The sequence below is a fragment of the Episyrphus balteatus genome, chromosome 3 (genome assembly GCF_945859705.1).
Source record: "Episyrphus balteatus chromosome 3, idEpiBalt1.1, whole genome shotgun sequence".
Classification (NCBI taxonomy): Eukaryota; Metazoa; Arthropoda; class Insecta; order Diptera; family Syrphidae; genus Episyrphus; species Episyrphus balteatus.
In genome coordinates, this window is record NC_079136.1 from 93,183,574 (window position 1) to 93,203,734 (window position 20,161).

At 33.3% G+C, this 20,161-nt stretch overlaps 2 protein-coding genes across 2 annotated transcripts; both read right to left on the minus strand.

The window, feature by feature from the left end:
• Positions 1-10,428, minus strand: LOC129913787 (GTP-binding protein Rheb homolog). The gene is made up of 5 exons (XM_055992639.1): positions 10,013-10,428; positions 9,773-9,844; positions 393-600; positions 186-315; positions 1-115 (listed from the first exon to the last, which is right to left on the minus strand). The coding sequence occupies exons 1-5, from the start codon at positions 10,059-10,061 to the stop codon at positions 26-28; spliced, it is 549 nt and encodes a 182-aa protein (XP_055848614.1). The 5' UTR covers positions 10,062-10,428; the 3' UTR covers positions 1-25.
• A 6,945-nt stretch (positions 10,429-17,373) lies between these two features.
• On the minus strand, positions 17,374-18,611 carry LOC129913786 (trypsin-2). The gene is made up of 3 exons (XM_055992637.1): positions 18,191-18,611; positions 17,689-18,131; positions 17,374-17,613 (listed from the first exon to the last, which is right to left on the minus strand). Exons 1-3 carry the CDS (start codon positions 18,311-18,313, stop codon positions 17,421-17,423), a joined length of 759 nt encoding a protein of 252 aa, XP_055848612.1. The 5' UTR covers positions 18,314-18,611; the 3' UTR covers positions 17,374-17,420.
• Between the last annotated feature and the right edge of the window lie 1,550 nt (positions 18,612-20,161).

Here is a 20,161-nt window from a genome sequence, read left to right on the forward strand (position 1 = left end):
TTAGTTTCGTGTGGTGTTGTCTTGCTCATGAAATAACGCAGCTACTTTTCTCTTGCGTGTTTCCATTCTCGTTTTCAATGAGCAGAAGAAGTTGATGGAATATATCTTGAACAGACTGAAAAAAAAAGAAATTATTATTTATTTCAACATTTTTTGTTTAATATTTTTTTAAAAATCATGTTTACCTCATTTTGCTTAGCAGATGTCTCTAAAAACGCTGCCTTCCACGATTCTGCTAATTTTTTGCCTTCTTCAGCAGTAACAGCTCTTTCTTGGTGCAAATCAGTTTTGTTTCCAACTAAAACAACAGGTACACTAAAACAGAATAAAATCAAAAATGAATTTCAATGTTTTAAAGAACAAAAAATTGAAGAAAAAAAAATTGTACTCACTGTGCCTTTCCCATAACATCTAACAATTTCTCATAAATAATTTGAATAACTTCAAATGATTTTTGACTTGTTATCGAATAGACAAGAACATATCCATGAAAGTCCATACTATATTGTGCAGGAAATATGCTGTATTCATCCTGACCAGCAGTATCAACTAATTTTACGCCATAATCTTGATGATTTACTCGGGTGATTTTTGTGAAGGCTATAAACATTTAAATAGTTACATTAATTTATCATTGAATATAAATACATATTTTAAATCTTATTTTTATGAATTATGAAAAGTTATTAATTTCCTATTAAAAAATAATTTGGAAATACATATATATACACTAAAACTCGGCTGCAGGTTTTGAATGTAAGTGATAGTAAAAAATGATCGGTATCCGCCGCACATAGGAGTATTTCGATCAAAAACTTGGACAAAATTATTTTTTGAAGTAAAACAATTTCTTATTGCTAGAAACTATTATTTATGCAATGAAAGGCGGTTTTATGTAAATAAGTTGAAAAACTTTAAAAACGCTTGTGATAAGAAAAACTTAAAAAAAAAAAATAGTATGAAATTTCATACACCCAAAATGTGAAAAATTATAATATCTAAAATAATAGAGCTTCTAGAAAGGAACCATAGTGAATCCAAATGCATTAAGTTCAATAAAAAAATTCTGGAAAATGTTAACAACCAGGAAGAAAAACACGTGGGGCGTATGAGTGATTTTTACTAAAAGTGAAAATTTCATTCGGAAATTATTTTGTTAATCGCAAAAATTCGCACCCAAATTTTTGATATTAAATTAAAAGAATAGTCAAAGTTATCATAAATCTATGTATCGAAGCAGAAAAGTAGGGTATACTATAACAAAGCAATTAGACTTAAGAAAAAAGCAATAAATATATCTATATGTGGCAGACTCTTTTCCCACTGTCATTTAATTGAACAAAAAACATTTAATATGTCCAAAACTACTTTTTAATTATTATTCAATACCTGCAATTGTATTTTTCATTTGAAAATTTTATGTTTAAAAGCACACTCGCTCACAACCAATCTCCTAACAATATTACCAAATCACCACAAATTAAAAAAAATCCAGAAAATAAACAGCCGACTTTGAACTTGTTTTGTCACACCACAGACTTTACCAAAAAAAAAAAGAACTGCATCATACGAGCCCATCTATATTTACCATCAGCTTTGTAAAAAATTTAACTCAAAATTTTGATTTTTAGAAAATCGACTTTTGTCCAGTTTTTCTACCAGAATACTCCTATGTGCGGCGTCTAATGGTGCTTAATAGCTCGCTAAATATTCTATTCATTACGATCTGCTTAGAATTTTTGTGAATAGCTGCTCTCCCTTTACAATAAATTATTTCTATGGAGTTTGGCCATAACAACATAAGTCTTTTTCGGATATATGTATTTTAAAGTTTAAAAACTGCTCCTATATTTGATTTAGAATTTTAAAACAAACTACTAAACTACGAGAAATCGTTAATGTATTGCTTATATATTATATTTTAAATGTTATTTTGTATCCTCAATTCAATTAAAAAAAATGTTATGACCAAACACCATAGATTTATTTGTTCAGATTCATGGGACAAAAACCTATTTTTGATGTTTTGAAAAATCGTAAGTCACATTTTTATGAATAGCAATTGCTTATTTAGATTCTTTTTGACAGCATAAGAAGAAAAGATTTGTCGATATCTTGCTTCGTTTTCGAGAAATGGATAGTTTAAGAAATTCTCAAAATCTTTTACTTTAGGTCGGCTCTTCACATTCTAGTGTGGTACATACATATTAGGGTGGGTCAAAAAAATCGAAATTCGTTTTTTTTCGATTTTGTACTCCGAAAAATCGAGGCCTTATACACGTTTTTCGTTTATCTAACCGTTTAGTAGATATTTGAGGTCCAAAAATCGAGAAAATCTTTAAAAATTCGTTTTTTGTTCTTAATCTTGTAACAAATTGAAAACTTATAATAATCAAACGCGCATGACATATTCTTTTAGGAAACAGATTGCTCCACATAAAGGTCTTGTTAACTTTTTTTTATTAATCTAACCTTTTGAAAGATATTAGAGGTCAAAGTTAAAAAAAAATTATAAAAACATTTTTTTACTTTTAAAGATGTTCCAAATCACTGAAACTTCATTATTTTCAAATTATCAAGATGTATTCTTGTAGGGGCATAGATTCCTTGGCATCAAATTGATTGCTTTAATCGTTTAGAAGATATTCGTATCCAAATCGCAATGCATACGGGTCATAAGAAAACTATTGAAATCAGTGGGCATTGGTTTGGATACGAAAATCTTCTAAACGGTTAAAGCAATCAATTTGTTGCCAAGGAATTTTTTGTAGAACGTTTAAGCCCCTACAAAAATACATCTTGATAATTTGAAAATAATAAAGTTTCAGTGATTTGGAAAGTAAAAAATGTTTTTATAATTTTTTTAACTTTGATCTCTAATATCTTTCAAACGGTTAGAATAATAAAAAAAATTTACAATACCTTTTTGTGGAGCAATCTGTTTCTTACAAGAATATATCATGCGCGTTTGATTATTATAATTTTTCAATTTGTTACAAGATTAAGAACAAAAAACGAATTTTTAATGATTTTCTCCATTTTTGGACCCATATTTTGATCTATAAATTGATTTTTTTCGTTACGAAACGAATACATTTTCAGATTGATTTTTATTTGCTATAGGTAGTATTGGTGTGTATTTTTGTCTGTGAACCAGGCAGCGAACGCAGTTGTCAAAATTGATTCGAACGTTGATTTTTTTATCCGAAGATGAGCTGAACGAAGAATATTTCCATTTAAATTCAAAACTATTTTAATTCTTTCTTGAAACCAAAACAAATAATTATGAAACAAAAACTTGTCAAACAAATGGATGCCAATAATGATGTTGAATATTATACTTTAATTTGATATAATTACTTGTTCTGTTTTGTTTTGTTAAAAACTCATTTGATTTTGTTTGAAACTTATCGTAGTAACGATTTTAATAATTGTTAGTTCAAAATATTTTCTCATGTTGAATATACATTTTTCCTTATAAGTCTCGATTATTTATTTCGGTAGAATTACTTTCAGACCGTTTAAGAAAAAACGAAGAATTTCAACAGGTTATGGGCCCAGTTGTACGCCGAAAGTAAGAAGAAATAAATTTGCAACATTTTTGGTGAAAGTTTTTTTTCGAGCGATTACGTAATTGGTCGTTTAAGAACGAACGAATTTCAAGAAGAATTACGTAATCAGTATTTGCAATTGAAAATTTTTTTCGGATAATTGCTGGAAATACTTGGAGAAGCATCAACTAAATTTGAGAGAGCAAACTGTTGCAGAATATTCGAGAAGTTATGGAAAAGGATATTTCAACTATTGAAAAATTTACTAATCCATCCCAATGGATGATGTGGAAATTTCAAGTCCGGGTTAATCTTATGGCCTTGGAATTGTATGACGTTGTAAATGGAACGTCACAAAAGCCAACTGATGCTATCCTTTTGGCAGCATGGCTAAGAACGGATGCTAAGGCTCAGAAAGTTATTGTGAATTCTTGTGGGTCCAAGGTTCTCATTCATTTGTGTAACTATTCCACATCGAAAGAAATGTGGGACAAGCTTCATTCAATTTATGAGCAAACCAATGATTCAGCTAAGCATCTTTTAGAAGAACAATATTACTTGTATCAGAAAAACCCAACTCATGATATTGCCACTCACATTTCAACTTTAGAAAATTTGGTGCAAAAATTGAAGGTAGCAGGTGTCACTATTGACAATAGTATGTTAATAACAAAAATACTAATGACATTGCCATCGGACTACCGACATTTTTCTACGGCATGGGATTCAACAGCCAAGGAACATCAAACGATTATTAACTTGACAAATCGGCTCTTAGTAGAGGAAAGTCGCCTTGGTGTTGAAAATATTAATTTGGAAGAAGTTGGAACGAGTGAAGCTCTACTGGCAAAGCGAAATACTGGTACAATCAAGAAGAAAAATTTCACAAATTTCAAAAAGAAAGACAAGCCAAAGCGACCTGGTAAATGTTTCAAGTGTGGTCTAACTGGACACTGGAAACGTGATTGCAAGGTACATACACAAGCTTTTTTTAGCAACATTGTGCAATCCTTGAGAGAATGTGATGCCTGGTTCGTAGATTCAGGTGCTACTAATCACATGTGTAAACGTCGTGATTGGTTTATGACGTTTACAGAATTGGATATTCCAATCAGTGTTGTCCTTGGTGATGGAAAAACGATGTTAGCTGTTGGGCGAGGCGATTTGAAGGTTTTGTCTTACAATGGAGTTGATTGGATAGAGAAAAGAATCCAAAATGTTTTGTATGCACCAACTTTATTTGCGAATTTGTTCTCATCGACTAAAGCTATGGATAACGGTCACACAAGCTGCTCTGACAAAAATTCTTTTAAGCTATTGGATGGCGAAAATGTTGTAGCAGTGGGAGCAAGAAAAGGTGGTATGTTTCAGATGCTTTTCAGAGTAATAGAACCATCACCCGACAAATCAATGGTGGCTATGAAAAGAGACAATTTGCGCATTTGGCATGAACGTCTAGGTCATCAAAACTTGCCCCATGTACGAAGTATTTTGAAAAATAACAACATTGGATTCATTGATGAAAATTTTGACTGTGATGGCTGTGCATATGGTAAACAACATCGGCTAAGCTTCAAATTGCGACCAGATAGATCTCTAAGCTGTGGAGAAATCATTCATGCCGATATATGCGGGCCAATGGAAGAAGCTTCGTTTGGAGGCTCAAGATATTTTATACTTTTTAAGGACGATTTTTCAAAACTTCTTTTTGTATATTTCCTTAAAAACAAATCAGAAGCTCTTGAAAAGTTTAAAATAGTCTTGAAGATAGCTGAAAAACAGTGTGGTCATCCTATCAAGATTCTTCAAACAGATAATGGGCTAGAATTTGTAAATATTGCCTTCAAGCAGTTACTGGAAGAAAATGGGATTCATCACCGTCGATCCATTGCTTACACTCCAGAACAAAATGGGTGTGTCGAGCGTGAAAACCGAACCATCATGGAATCTGCACGGTCGATGATATATGCCAAAGGACTTAATCCAAAACTTTGGGCGGAAGCAGTACAAACGGCAGTTTTTATCTTAAACCGAACAGGAACTAGTACTGTTAAAGATAAGACGCCATACGAACTCTGGTATAACAAGCGGGCAGAATTTGATCATTTTCGTGTCTTTGGTTCAGAGGTCTATGTTCACATTCCAAAGCAACAGCGAAGAAAGTTAGATCCAAAGTCAAGAAAATGTATCTTTGTTGGATACGATGAAAGTCAGAAAGGTATTCGTGTCATTGATGCTTCCAATTGTGTCTCAGTGGTTCGTGATGTAAGGTTTTTGGTAGAAGAATCATCCATAGCTACCATTATCGAAGAAGATTATATTCTCGAAGACACAAATGTCGATAATGTGTCCAGTTATGAAGATGCTGAAGATGTTCAAATTGATTTTATACCTGAAAGCCAGCAGACAACAAGAAAAGTTCCAAGTCAACCCATTCCAGAAGCAAGAATAGATACAGCCAACATTTTAGAAAAACGCTTGCGAAATCGTCCAGAAGGTGTTTCCATGGCGATGGCTTTATTGGCGATCAGTGAAGAGCCGAAGTCGTATGAAGAAGCTGTACAATCGAAAGAAAGTGTGAAATGGCTGAAAGCGATGAAGGAAGAATTTGATTCACTTATGCAAAATCAAACCTGGAATTTAGTTGAAAAGCCAAGCAACCAAAAGGTAATTGACAACAAATGGGTTTTCAAGGTGAAGAGGAATCCGGACGATTCAATCGAACGTTTCAAGGCACGACTGGTATGTCGTGGATTTAATCAAGAATATGGTATCGATTATTTAGAAACGTTTAGTCCAGTGGTTCGTTTCACATCCTTGCGTGCAATTCTGGCCATTGCTGCTGAGAAGAAGATGTTCATGAAGCAGTTCGATGTTAAAACGGCTTTTCTGAATGGCGATCTGGAAGAAACTGTTTTCATGGAACAACCAGTTGGTTTCAATGATAACAGTGGGCGAGTTTGCAGACTGCAGAAAAGTTTGTACGGGCTGAAGCAAGCATCAAGATGTTGGAACAGAAAATTTAAATCATTCATCAATCAATTTGGTTTTCGAACTTGTGATTCCGATTCCTGTGTGTTTGTAAGTAGTCAAAATGGAAAAACATTAATGATGGCAATCTATGTGGATGATGGAATTGTGGCTGGGGACGATCAAGTGAAAGTAGAAGCAGTTATAAAACATTTGCAAGAACACTTCGAAATTAAACAAATGCAAGTGGGTTATTTTCTTGGTTTTGAGATCGACCAACAAGCAGATGGTTCCATATTTATGCATCAAACAGCTTATGCCATGAAGATTTTAGAACGATTCCATTTTGAGAGTTGCAATCCAGTTTCTGTGCCAAGTGATCCAAACCAACTACTAACAAATTTTGAGGAATCAGAACCAAGTAAGTTTCCATATCGACAACTAATTGGAAGTCTTATGTATTTGGCAGTTGCTACAAGACCAGATATCAGTTATGCAATTGGGAATGCAAGTCGATACATGGAGAAGCCATTGGTGGTTCACGAGAATGCTTTAAAGCGCATTCTGAAATATATAAAGGGTACAGTCAATTATGGCATTCTGTACAAAGCAAATGGCGTTCATCAGTTATGTGGATTCAGCGATGCTGATTATGCTGGGGATATTGACACAAGAAAATCTACATCAGGGTTTGTTTTCAAATATAATGATGGCATTATCAGTTGGAGCAGTACAAGACAGAAATGTGTGTCATTATCTACAACAGAGTCTGAGTATGTAGCAGCCTCTGAAGCAATCAAGGAGCTAGTCTGGTTACAACAATTGTTCCAAGAGTTGGTGCCAAGCAAAATTAAGAAAGCTACAACATTTTATATGGATAATATGAGTGCGATTCGATTAATTAAGAATCCAGAATTTCATCGAAGAAGTAAGCATATTGATGTCAGATATCACTTCATTCGGGAAAAATTCGAAGAAGGTTGTTTCAATTTGCTATATGTATCAACAACTGAAATGATTGCTGACATTTTGACGAAGGCGTTACCAAAACAACGTTTTCAGTTCTTACGAACATTAATGGGAGTTTTTGACAAAAAGTGGGAGTGTTGAATATTATACTTTAATTTGATATAATTACTTGTTCTGTTTTGTTTTGTTAAAAACTCATTTGATTTTGTTTGAAACTTATCGTAGTAACGATTTTAATAATTGTTAGTTCAAAATATTTTCTCATGTTGAATATACATTTTTCCTTATAAGTCTCGATTATTTATTTCGGTAGAATTACTTTCAGACCGTTTAAGAAAAAACGAAGAATTTCAACAAATGATGCATAATGGTGTTAGTAAAAGTGGGGTAAATCCGCCGAAAAATCCAGATCCTGAAAATTGATTAAAGATCAAAAAATAAATCAATTTTTATGGCCAAACGAAGGCAAAAATTGTGAAAATTAGTTTTTTTGACAGATCTAAAACAAAAAATAAATTGATTTTTGTACCAAACGAAAACCCCATAAGTTAGACTTGAAACATGGGAAATAGGTATTTTTGTTTATATATTTCCAATATCCAACTATGGGAGCCTACAAATATCAAGTTCTTAAAAATAATAACAATCGCTTTCACCGCCCTTTATCAAAAACTTATCAGGTAAATTATATCACAACAAAAACATTACTGTTAAAAAAAGAGCCAAGTTATCCTATGTTGAAATTATGCTGGCACAAAAAGTACTGAGATGTAAAAGTGTACCAAGTTCTAAAGTTTGGGTTCAATTTCGTATCAATTAAATTTTTATTGTTCTCTTGACAATTTTTCTTAACCATCGATTTTTAAAGTTATTTCAAAAATTGCCAAGTCAAAATTTTATTGATCAAAATTTTATTGATACGAAATTGAACCCAAACTTTAGAACTTGGTACACTTTTACATCTCAGTACTTTTTGTGCCAGCATAATTTCAACATAGGATAACTTGGCTCTTTTTTTAACAGTAATGTTTTTGTTGTGATTTCACTACTTTTTGCAAGGTATTACTGTAGAATATAAAATCTCTTTATTTGATAAAAATTCAGTGAAAATGGGTGGTTGCCACGCCCCCTGCCTGAAATTCTGAAACTTTAAATTTTTTTCTTTTGTGTTAACTACCAGCTCCACCATTCTACCAAATTTCAAGATTCTACGACATACAGAAGTGCTCTATAATATTTGATGAAAATTCAGCGGGAATGGGCGGTTGCCACGCCCCCTACCAGCTCCACCATTCTACCAAATTTCAAGATTCTACGACAATCAGAAGTGCTCTATAATAATTTATGAAAATTCAGCGGAAATGGGCGGTTGCCACGCCCTCTGGCTGAAATTCTCAAGTTTTAAATTTTTTTCTTTGTATAAACTACCAGCTCTACTATTCTACCAAATTTCAAGATTCTACGATAATCAGAAGTGCTCTATAATATATGATGAAAATTCAGCGGAAATGGGCGGATGCCACGCCCCCTGAATTGAAAATCTCAAATTTTCGATTTTTTCCTTTGTATACACCACAAGTTCTACCACCGTGTAAAATTTCAAGTTTCTACCATATCGGGAAGTTCTCCATAATTTTGATGATCTGTCAGTGAGTCAGTGAGTCAGTTACGGTTTTTGCGATTTTTGAAGCCCTATATCTCAGAAACTACTCATCGTAGGAGGCTGAAATTTTGTGAGGTGTTTGGTTTTGACGAGCTCAACAAATGTAGTGAGTTTGAAATTTCTAGCATCTTTGGTGTGGAAGTTAAAGGGGGGTCGAAAATGGCCTGAGTTGTTTCCTGTAAATAAGGGTGTAGTGCCAAAGTTGCTAGAGAACTTGGCTGGGCACTACCGTGCCCCTTGATATTTGAGGAGCATGTTTACTATCCTTGTGAGTTTGTCAGGGCTGACACATTTTTGTTCGATTTCACCAATTTGCATTATTCGTTTTACCAACACTCACAACACAGACAAACACTTTACCTATGCCGTAAGCCTTCGATTTGATTTTTTTTAGACTAACTATTTTGCGCAGTATATAAACATTAAACTGCGTGATAGGCTTTCTTCATTCACAAGAAAGAATTTTTGTATGTTTCGTTCTCGCACACTGCTTTTCACCTATCAACAACCTACTGGTTTATTTACCTCAACAAATTTTACATAATTTTGGTTACTTTTTAACCAACTTAATACAAAAGTAAAAAAAAAAAGAGAAAAAGATAACAAATTATATACTCACTATTTTCAATTGTGGGGTCATATGAGTCAACGAATTGTCCTTCGACAAATTGGATACTCAGCGATGATTTACCTACGTTCCATCATCATCATTATCCAGTTATAATTGCGTCGTGTTCGTCGTTAGTAGGTGGACAAAAATTAATTCACCAGAAAATACATAAATACAAAAAATAAAAACCAATTGAATAAGAAAAGAACTTTAAGGTAAGACTTTTTTAATATTTTCATTTTTCATTACCAACTGATCGATATCCCATGATTGCGATGTTTCTTTCTTTTGGTGGCATATTTTGTTTTTTTTATGAAATCTTTCTTCTCTGAATGAAAATGATAAACTTTAAACTAATTCACAGTGGTTTTTTAATATTGAAGTATTGAAAAAAATTAAATAGGTTTTAAAGAATCTCTCCTTTTTTTTCTTTATCACGACACACGACAAAGTGGTGAACTTGCAAGCGTGTGTAATTTTAATATGGAAACTTTGAAATTTGTTTGTAAATCTTTGGACAAATATTTAGTTTAGAATGAGACACAAATGTGTGTTCAAATATTTATAATATTGTGAATAAATTAGTTAAAGAATTTTTTTTCGTAAATTCGTGAATTGGACTATTAACCTCACCTTGTTTTTTTTTTTTAATAAAACTTCGATTATTTTTATTTTTTTTGGTTTTGTGTTGCCTAAAGTTGTCGTTTCTTTTTTTTTTTTTTATTTGTTGAAGTATCTTCTCTTTTTTTATTAACAGAAACTAGAGTTGTCTTTTTTTATCGTGTTGAGAAAAACAGCTGCGAATTTTGTATATTAGATGTTGGACTCTTTCTTATTTACGTTTTGATGAGATATCTTGAGTTAGAGAAAGAGAAGAATTATTATCGTAGACCATTTAGATTTTAAGTGATGCCAATATTTGTTTGAATGGTCGAATAAATAGTGTACAGCGGTGGAGGAAGTAAAAACTAATTGGAATCGTAATGGAATTGAGATATTTCCGTTTGGTTAAAAAGGAAGTACTTTTTAGTGGCGGTTTTATTTGAAAACATCTGCTAGAATGGTTTTATATGAGTCGGATAGTTTTTGATAGTATTTAAGTAATATGAGATTTACGAACATATTTCTAAGCAAAGGAAATAGATACTTTGTTGGTTGTTATTGAAAATTAAATTCATTACCGATAATATCGATAGTTTTTGTAAAAATTATCGATAGTATTGAAAGTAGACGTGTTATCACATTGGTAGCTATTTCGTCGGCGTAAAGCAAAATTGTTCTAAGTCCTTAAGAAATCCTGTGTGTACTTAGAACACTTTTGCTTTACGCCGACGATTTGTTTTCTGTAAACTTCCACAGAAGCAGGAAATAGTAATTACACCACAATAATTTTTTCACGAAAAAAAGAATTTTTTTTCCCTACTCTACTTTATTTTTTTTGGATCAAAAAGAACTGTATACCTACCTACTTTAAATAAATGAATCCATGTCTCTGCCTATGTGTTTTTGTATAAGATCATTCACATTGCCTAAAAATAGTTTAAAAATTAAATGTAAAAAAGAATTGATTTTTGAAAAAAAAATTGACTTTTGTTTTTTTTTTCGAAAATTATTTTTTTTAATGGGAATAGGTAGTATACCATACATTTTTTTTCCAACTAATGTTCTTAGGTATTCATTAGATACTAATTTGTTTTAGAATATTTTTTTAAAAATAATTTATTTGACTTATTGGAAATGGTTAGATCAAAAAGCGTCGAACGCATTGTTCAAATTTTTTAAATTAATACGCAACAAAAATGCGCTCTGCGCTTTTTGATCTTACCATATTTCCAATAAGCCAATTAAATTATTTTATAGTTTTTAGTGATTTATAAAAGCGTATTTTTAGTTTTATAAACTAGATATTTTTTTTTTTAATTTTTAGCCTTATCATGATTGAAAGTAGGTACAATTTGACTCTCTTTTGCTGGTGCCTACAAAACCTACATTTTTGCATCCATATTGCATACCTATATTGTTGAAATTTGAATGTAACAAGTAAAACACTTTGTTAAATTATTTGTATAATAGTTTTGTGTTTGTTATCAATTATTTTCAATAATAAATATTATTCCTATTTTCTGTTTATAACCGATAAGACGTGTTTTTCGTTACAAAGGTCTTTCCTAAAACATAACTTTCAACAGGTTATGGGCCCAGAAGGACGCTAAAGGCCATAACGAAGTTATAATTAAAACACGTTTTTCTAAGAAAAAATTCGAGAAAAAATTATTTTAATTTGATTCCTCTATCAGCAATTTTTCAAGATGGCTAACAGCGGACTACCAGGAATTGAAAAATTAAAGGGTCGTGACAATTATGATTCATGGAAATTTTCTGTCCAAGCATATTTGGAGCTGGAAGATTTGTGGTCATGCGTTAAAGCTGACGGAGAGGATGCGAAAAGAATAGCTAAAGCTAGAGCTAAAATTATTTTGTTGGTTGATCCTGTGAACTACGTTCATATTCAAGCATCCAAAACAGCAAAGGAAGCATGGGATAATCTTGAGAAGGCTTTCCAGGACAATGGACTGACGCGAAGAGTTGGACTGCTCAAGAAATTGATCACGACGAGACTGGAGAATTGTTCATCCGTAGAGGATTATGTTAATACTGTAATCACTACGGCTCATAAGCTGAATGGCGTTGGATTAACGGTCAGTGAAGAATGGGTTGGAACAATTTTACTCGCAGGTTTATCCGAAGAATATAAACCTATGATCATGGGTATTGAAAGTTCCGGCGTATCCATTACTGGTGATGTTATCAAGATGAAGATCCTTCAAGACGTAAAAACAGAAGATGTTGAAGCAGTTGCTTTTTATGGACGCAGTGGTCAACAGAAACAAACGAGGTCAACAAAGAAAAACTTTAACAATAAAAGCGGAACTAAAAACAACAACAATAGTTCAGGACCTAGATGTTTCCAATGCAACAAGAATGGTCATTTCGCCAGAGACTGTCCATCTAAGATGGGGAACAACAAGACAGGTCAAGCAAGTTCGAACGTTTTGTACACATCTTTTGCTGTGTCCTCAGTACAGCCTGGTGAATGGTACATTGACTCCGGAGCATCTGCTCATATGTGTACAGATCCGAACATAATGTCAGATATTAGCGAAGCTGCTAAGAGTGAAGTTGTGGTAGCTAACAACATGCGTTTGCCTGTACAAAGCCTGGGGAATGTGTATTTGCCAGTTGCTGTACAAAAAGAAAAGGTGAAAGTTGAGAATGTGTTGTGTATTCCTAATCTGAGTGCAAATCTTCTGTCAGTAAGTCAAATTGTAAGCAAAAACAACGAAGTGATTTTCGATTCCAAGGGCTGCCGAATTTACAATTCCGAAAAACAACTGATTGCAACAGCTTCTCTGCACGGCGAGTTGTTTAAATTGGACAAGTCAAGAAAAGAAAGATGTTTTGTTGCAAACAATTTGGACTCAGATTGCAAACTATGGCACAGAAGAATGGGGCATCTCAACATGACAAGTTTACGGATGCTGAGCGATTATTTTGGAACAAGTCAAAAATTTCCAACGATCGATAAATGGAACTGTGAAATTTGCCTCAAAGGAAAGCAGTGTCGATTTCCATTCAATCACACAGGACCTAGAGGAAGTGAAGTACTCGAGGTAATTCATTCCGATTTGTGTGGTCCATTGCATATCAAAAGTATGGGAGGTGCTCGATACATTTTGGTGTTTGTTGATGATTTCACAAGAAAAACGTTTGTTTATTTTCTACAATCAAAACACGAAACCATCACCCGTTTTGCAGAATTTAAAGCACTTGTAGAAAATCAATGTAACAAACGAATAAAGACCTTACACACCGATAATGGAACAGAGTACTGCAATAAAACGTTTCAAGCTTTATTGCGAAAGAATGGGATTTATCATCGTACATCAGCACCGTATACACCTGAACACAATGGGCTTGTTGAGCGAATGAACCGAACTATAATCGAGAAGGCAAGGTGTATGTTATTAGATGCGAATTTACCGAAGAACTTCTGGGCTGAAGCAGTTTCTACAGCCATCCATATAATAAATCGATCACCTTGTTCATCCCTTGAAGTGGTTCCAGAAGAAGCATGGTCAGGAAAGAGACCGGATTTGACTCATTTGCGTACGTTTGGTTGCAAGGCAATGGTTCATATTCCTAAAGCGTGCCGCAAAAAGTTAGACCCGAAATCCGAAGCATGTATCTTTCTTGGGTATTGTGAAGATTTCAAGACTTTCCGATTGTATAATCCAGACAAGAGAAGAATCATCATGAGCAGAGATGTTGTATTTTTCGAAGATGAACGCGTGTCTTTGCAGACGGAGAAGGTAATTGAAGATTATACTTTAATTAATTTTTCTCAAATACTCTCAGGCAATGATGATTCAGTTTGGGAAAATAACAGTGAAGATAGCAGTGTATCGATTCCGGATGTTTTGCCAAGAGAATTGGAACAGTCCGTTGAAACAGAAACCCAAGATGCGGATCAGAATTGTTTAAATGAAGTTGAAGATGAAATAATATGTATCTCCGAAACATCAAGTGAATCTAGTGAAAATGTCAACATTCCAAATACGACAGCAAATTCAAATGAAACTATACCAAGGAGAAGTAAGCGTACTCCGAAGCCTGTGGTAAGGGATGGTTACATTTCGTATTCCGTAACAACAGATGAAGTACATGATCCATTGACGTTGAAGGAAGCACTTGAAAGATCTGATTCTGAATTGTGGCGGCAAGCAATGAATGAAGAAATTGATGCTTTACGAGAAAATGACACTTGGAATTTTGTAGATTTGCCTGTCAGCAAAAGAGCTATCAATTGTAAATGGGTGTTTAAAACAAAGCGTGATAGTGAAGGCAAGATTTCACGGTACAAGGCCCGGTAGGTTGTCAAGGGTTGCGCTCAACGAAAAGGGATTGATTACGAAGAAACTTTCTCCCCAGTAGTGAGATATAGCACCATACGCCTTTTGTTTTCTCTGGCCGCACAATTAGATTTGGACATTGACCAAATGGATGCAGTCACTGCATTTCTCCAAGGAGATTTAAATGACACGATATATATGATGCAACCCGAAGGTTTCACCGATAACACTGGTAAAGTATGTCATTTAAAGAAATCACTTTACGGCTTGAAGCAGGCCAGTCGTTTATGGAACCAAAAGCTCAACAAAGCTTTAACTAAATATGGTTTGAAACAATCAAAAATAGATCCTTGTGTTTATTTTACTGGAAAAGATTCAAACATCATAATAATTGCAGTATATGTTGATGACCTCTTAATATTTACGAAGAATATTGATGTGAAAATTAAACTCAAGAAATATCTTAACAGCGAGTTCAAAATGAAAGATATGGGCGAAGCAAGATTTGTGCTTGGAATGCACATTCAACGAGATCGTTCCAAAGGCATTATCCAAATTGACCAGGAACGCTATATCAACGACATACTGACTCGATTCAAAATGAATGATTGTAATCCTGTTAGCTCACCCATGGATAATAACCAAAAGCTTACCAAACAAATGTGCCCACAAACGGAAGAAGAGAAAAACGAAATGATGCAGATTCCATATCAAGAAGCAGTTGGCAGTATTATGTTCGCTGCACAAGTTTCCAGACCTGATGTTAGTTTTGCTGTGAGCAGAGTTTCCCGTATTTAATAACTGCTTTGGTAAAGCTCATTGGATAGCAGTCAAACGAATCTTTCGATATTTGAAGGGGACGTCCGATGCCAAATTAGAATTCTCAAAGAAGAAAAATAATGAACTAATCGGTTATTGTGACGCAGATTGGGCCAATGATAGTCTTGATAGAAGATCCGTAACAGGTTACGTCTATAAATCCTGTGGAGGAGCTGTATCATGGAATACTAAAAAACAGCCCACAGTTGCTCTCTCATCAACCGAAGCAGAGTACATGGCCGTTTCCGCAGCCACTCAAGAAGCTTTATGGCTTAAAGGACTGGAAGCCGAGCTGATTCCAAGTTCTCCCAAGTCAACAACCATTCTATGCGACAACAAAGGTGCAATAAGTCTTGCGCTAACAACTGCATATCATCCTCGAACAAAGCATATCGATGTCAAACACCATTTCGTTCGTGACAAGATAGATGAAGGCTTGATTAACTTAAAATATATAAGCACAGCAGAAATGAATGCAGACTTTCTAACTAAAGCTTTAGATTCCAAAAAACATAAAATTTGTTCTGAAGCAGTAGGTCTCAAATTTAATTAAATGTTACATTCAGTGGGAGTGTTGAAATTTGAATGTAACAAGTAAAACACTTTGTTAAATTATTTGTATAATAGTTTTGTGTTTGTTATCAATTATTTTCAATAATAAATATTATTGATATTTTCTGTTTATAACCGATAAGACGTGTTTTTCGTTACAAAGGTCTTTCCTAAAACATAACTTTCAACATATATAGACTTTAATTGATTTAGGATTTTTCAACCCCAAAGTTTCAGTTCGATACGATAGTTGGAAGTAAGCTAAAATTGATTTGAAGTTTTTCGACCCCCAATGCCCTTCCCCAGGGTCCGGACCTCTTAAATATTGTGTAGTCATCTGAGCTACATGTACAAAGTTTCATTTCGATACGATAATTGGAAGTAAGCTTAAATTGATTTGGAATGTTTCGATCCCCAATATACCCCTCCCTAGGGTCCGGACCACTTAATATTGTGTTGCCCTCCGAACTATGTATATAATGCACAAAGTTTCAGTTCAATACGTATTGAAAGTAGGTCAAAATTTAGTTAGATATTGTTAGTTAGTTAATTTATCAGTTACAAGTGGAGCTAATAAAAGCGTAGGTATTAAAAATAAATTGATTTTGTTGCAAAACGAAGATTCCAATGCATTGAATCTTATGTTTAATGTTTATTAGGGTGTGTCAAAATGTTAATGATTTTTGAAATATACGTTTTTTTTTAACTGCGCCGCACAGTGGTGCCTTTGGTGCTTTTTGGCGTCAAAATTAATTCGAACGGCCATTTCTGGACGAAAAGTCATGAAATTTGGTACACTGAAAAATAATAGTATGGAGAATACGAAAAGGCTGCCAACTTTGTTTTATTCAAAATGGCGGAAAGAATGAGCGTTAAAGGTGAATTTACATTTTCAAAACAGCATATAAGCTAGAAATTGGGCTAAATTCATGACAAAAAGGTGTCAGATCTTAGATTTAGGATTCATATTCTTAAAAAAAAAAAAAACAAAAATTTTAAAAACAAAGTGCAAATAATGCCAAAATTTTTTTTCGGCCATACAAAAGTGACACACCCTAATGTTTATATGAACAAAAGAAAATTTGAAACGAATTATTTTTGACCAAACTAACTCCTAAGTAGAGCTAAGACTTGCACATATTTTGGCCCCAGATTAGGATTTTATTATTTTTTTGACTTTTTTTGTTTTCAATTTTAGTCTATCTAATAATTTCCAACCATCCAAGTTATTTTTTGCTTAAGGGCAGTACATGACATGACAGTACTTTAATTTTCCAACTCTATAACAAATGCCTAAAAAAATCTTTATGAAGTAGTAACTCGGTTCGGTAAGAAAAAAACTGAAAACTACTTTTATTTAAAATGTTCTTTTAAAACTATAGTTTTGTTGTAATTTTTATCCAATTTCGCACCGGCGGATATGCCAATCTGGTATAAACTCCTGGAAAATCAGGATCAGCGCAGCCAATTCCCCAAGAAACAACTCCAATTAGGACTCCATTTAGATTAAGTGGTCCTCCACTGTCTCCTTGACATGCATCAACCTGTTCCTCAGAGGCACAAAACATTCTAAGTCATTAGAAAACTGTTTTGAAATATATATGTTCTCTCTATCAAATAATTTATATATAAAAATAAACCTACGCATTTGTGATGACACCATAATCCTTAAGCATATTTGCACATTCTTGTTGGTCTAATGTGTATACTTGGGCATATTTGAGTTCCTCTGGTAATGTCTCATCGGCAGAACTTGTGTGTCCCCATCCAGAAACCACAGCTGGCACATTTGGTAAAATTGGTTGTGTTGCATCAGGCAAAACTATAGGTGTTATGAAGTCACCTCGTAATGTATTTTGAGTTTGTAACAGTGACACATCATAATTCATTGTTTCCGGATTGTATTGAGGGTGAATAAGTATTTCTTTTACATTCATTATAGTTCCACCAGATGTTCTTTTGTGAGTTCCAGCCCTAATGGAGTAGGTATTCTTTTTGTTCTCAACACAATGAGCTGCACTAATGGCCCATTGATTATTTAAAACTGAGGCTCCACATATATGTTTGCTATTTCGACGTAAAGATAACTGAACCAAAAATTAATAAGCAAACTTTAGTTTCTAGTAGTACAAAGATTATTGAATACCTGATAGGTGAATTCTCCTGCAGTTGCAATTTTTCCATTTACAATTCTTACATTGGCAGACTTGCTCAATGAATTTTCGATCAGAAGAGGTATGAGAAAAATGGTCCAGCACATTCGACCCATTGCGGTTCTTTGATCGAATTCGATCTTCAACTTTCATGGCATTCATATGAATTTTTTGAAAATTTTTATCTTATTTGTTTTTGTTTTTAAGGTATTTTCAGTTAAAAACAAGATACAACTTCTGATTTCCGTTGTACATGGCTTGTCAATATAACCTTTTTCTTATCAGGGTGATTGGAAACAATTGTTTTTTTGTGTAGAAAAAAACTTCTTCTGTAGAAGACAATTTAACACACATAATGTGTACTTATCTAAACACATAAGGGGCACATTATGATGAATTTTTGTTTGAAATTTAATTTGTGGCAAAGCTAAATCTTCAGAGATTTTATGAACAAGTCGCAAAAATCATCTTTCAATAACAACTGTGATGTTAATCATGACTCAGATAGAGTTGGTTGAAGGTTAGTTATGGCCACTGAAATTCGGTCGGTTTTAAATTTTTTATAGATTGGCGAATTTAAAAAAGTTCAGATTTTGGTCGCATGCACGTTCAATGTTCAATTTAGATTAACCAATTCAACTCACAAATTTATCTAAAAAAACATTAAATTCGTTCTTCAGAGGAAAAACAATTTCTTGATTTCTTTTTCTTTTAATTTTAGCAAAATCTTTGAAAAAAAATCAAAAAGTTAGAAGAGAAGTATTCAGTATTTTTGATTCATATAGGCCATAATGTAAAACTGGTTCACTATGATGTATGAGTAATATTTTTTTGTTGATCCAATGTTTGCGTCGCCGATTATTAAATGAAACCAATTGATTCTGTAAAATCTTTATCTAAGGTGCCAGCTTATAACTTTGTACAGTGTAAAATCGAGTTAACTCTATACAATCCAGTAGTGGCAGAACCTATTTTCTATCAATCGAGCATTTTCCATTGAAAACCTTCGATTGAACCAAATTAGATACTGCCGATACTAGATTGAGTCGATCACACTCGATGCATTATGCATTTATGTTTTTGCCTAAATCACGAAATTAATAATTTTGAATACAAATTTTGTAGCTTCCATTAGAAAAAAATATAACATACTTTCAAATTTAATTGAATTTCCAGAAAATGTTTTCAAACATCGACGACATCTTTTCCGCAGACGATGTGGAGGACTTCAAACTTAAAGGAACCTATAACATAAAAACATTCTACAACAAAGAAGATGACTTACAATCCTTGGAGCAGGTTCCGAGTTATCATTGCAAAGCTGTATTTTACAAAGGCAATGTTTTATATAAAGAAGATGAACCAAAGATTTTGGACTACATTAATTTAATAATCAAACTGACTTATACTGAACCTGATAAAGAAGTAGAAAAAAATTTCCAGCAAATAAAAAGTGGTACCATATGTCCAAGCATGGAAAATATTTATGAAATAGATGATAAAGTTTTTACGCTAATTGGAAGATATATCTATGGATATGGTGACTTCTTTGAAAAAGTTACTTTTACATTTGGTTTGTATCGCTAAATTCCAAATGACTTTACTAAGCTACAAGCATTTAATTATCTAAATAATTCTTTCATGAAAGTACAATTCAGTATTTGACAATTTTGTAATGATTTTTTTTTTTTTTTTATTTGAAATAAAAATTATAAAGGTTTTACCGCAGCTGGTAGACATGTTTTTACTTGTGTTTTTGGTGGGTCATAATAAGATCATCTCTTCAACGTAATCGTTATCGAGGGTAAGGTCTTCTTTGCTTCTCGAATAATATAGCCTGATATTTGAACTGCTTGGATTGAAGCTTAATAAATGGGCCCTTTAATCATAAAAGTGAACTAAGTCACTGCTAAAAAACAAGTAAACCTAGCATAAAACGAATTATAATTCAATGATTTAACATC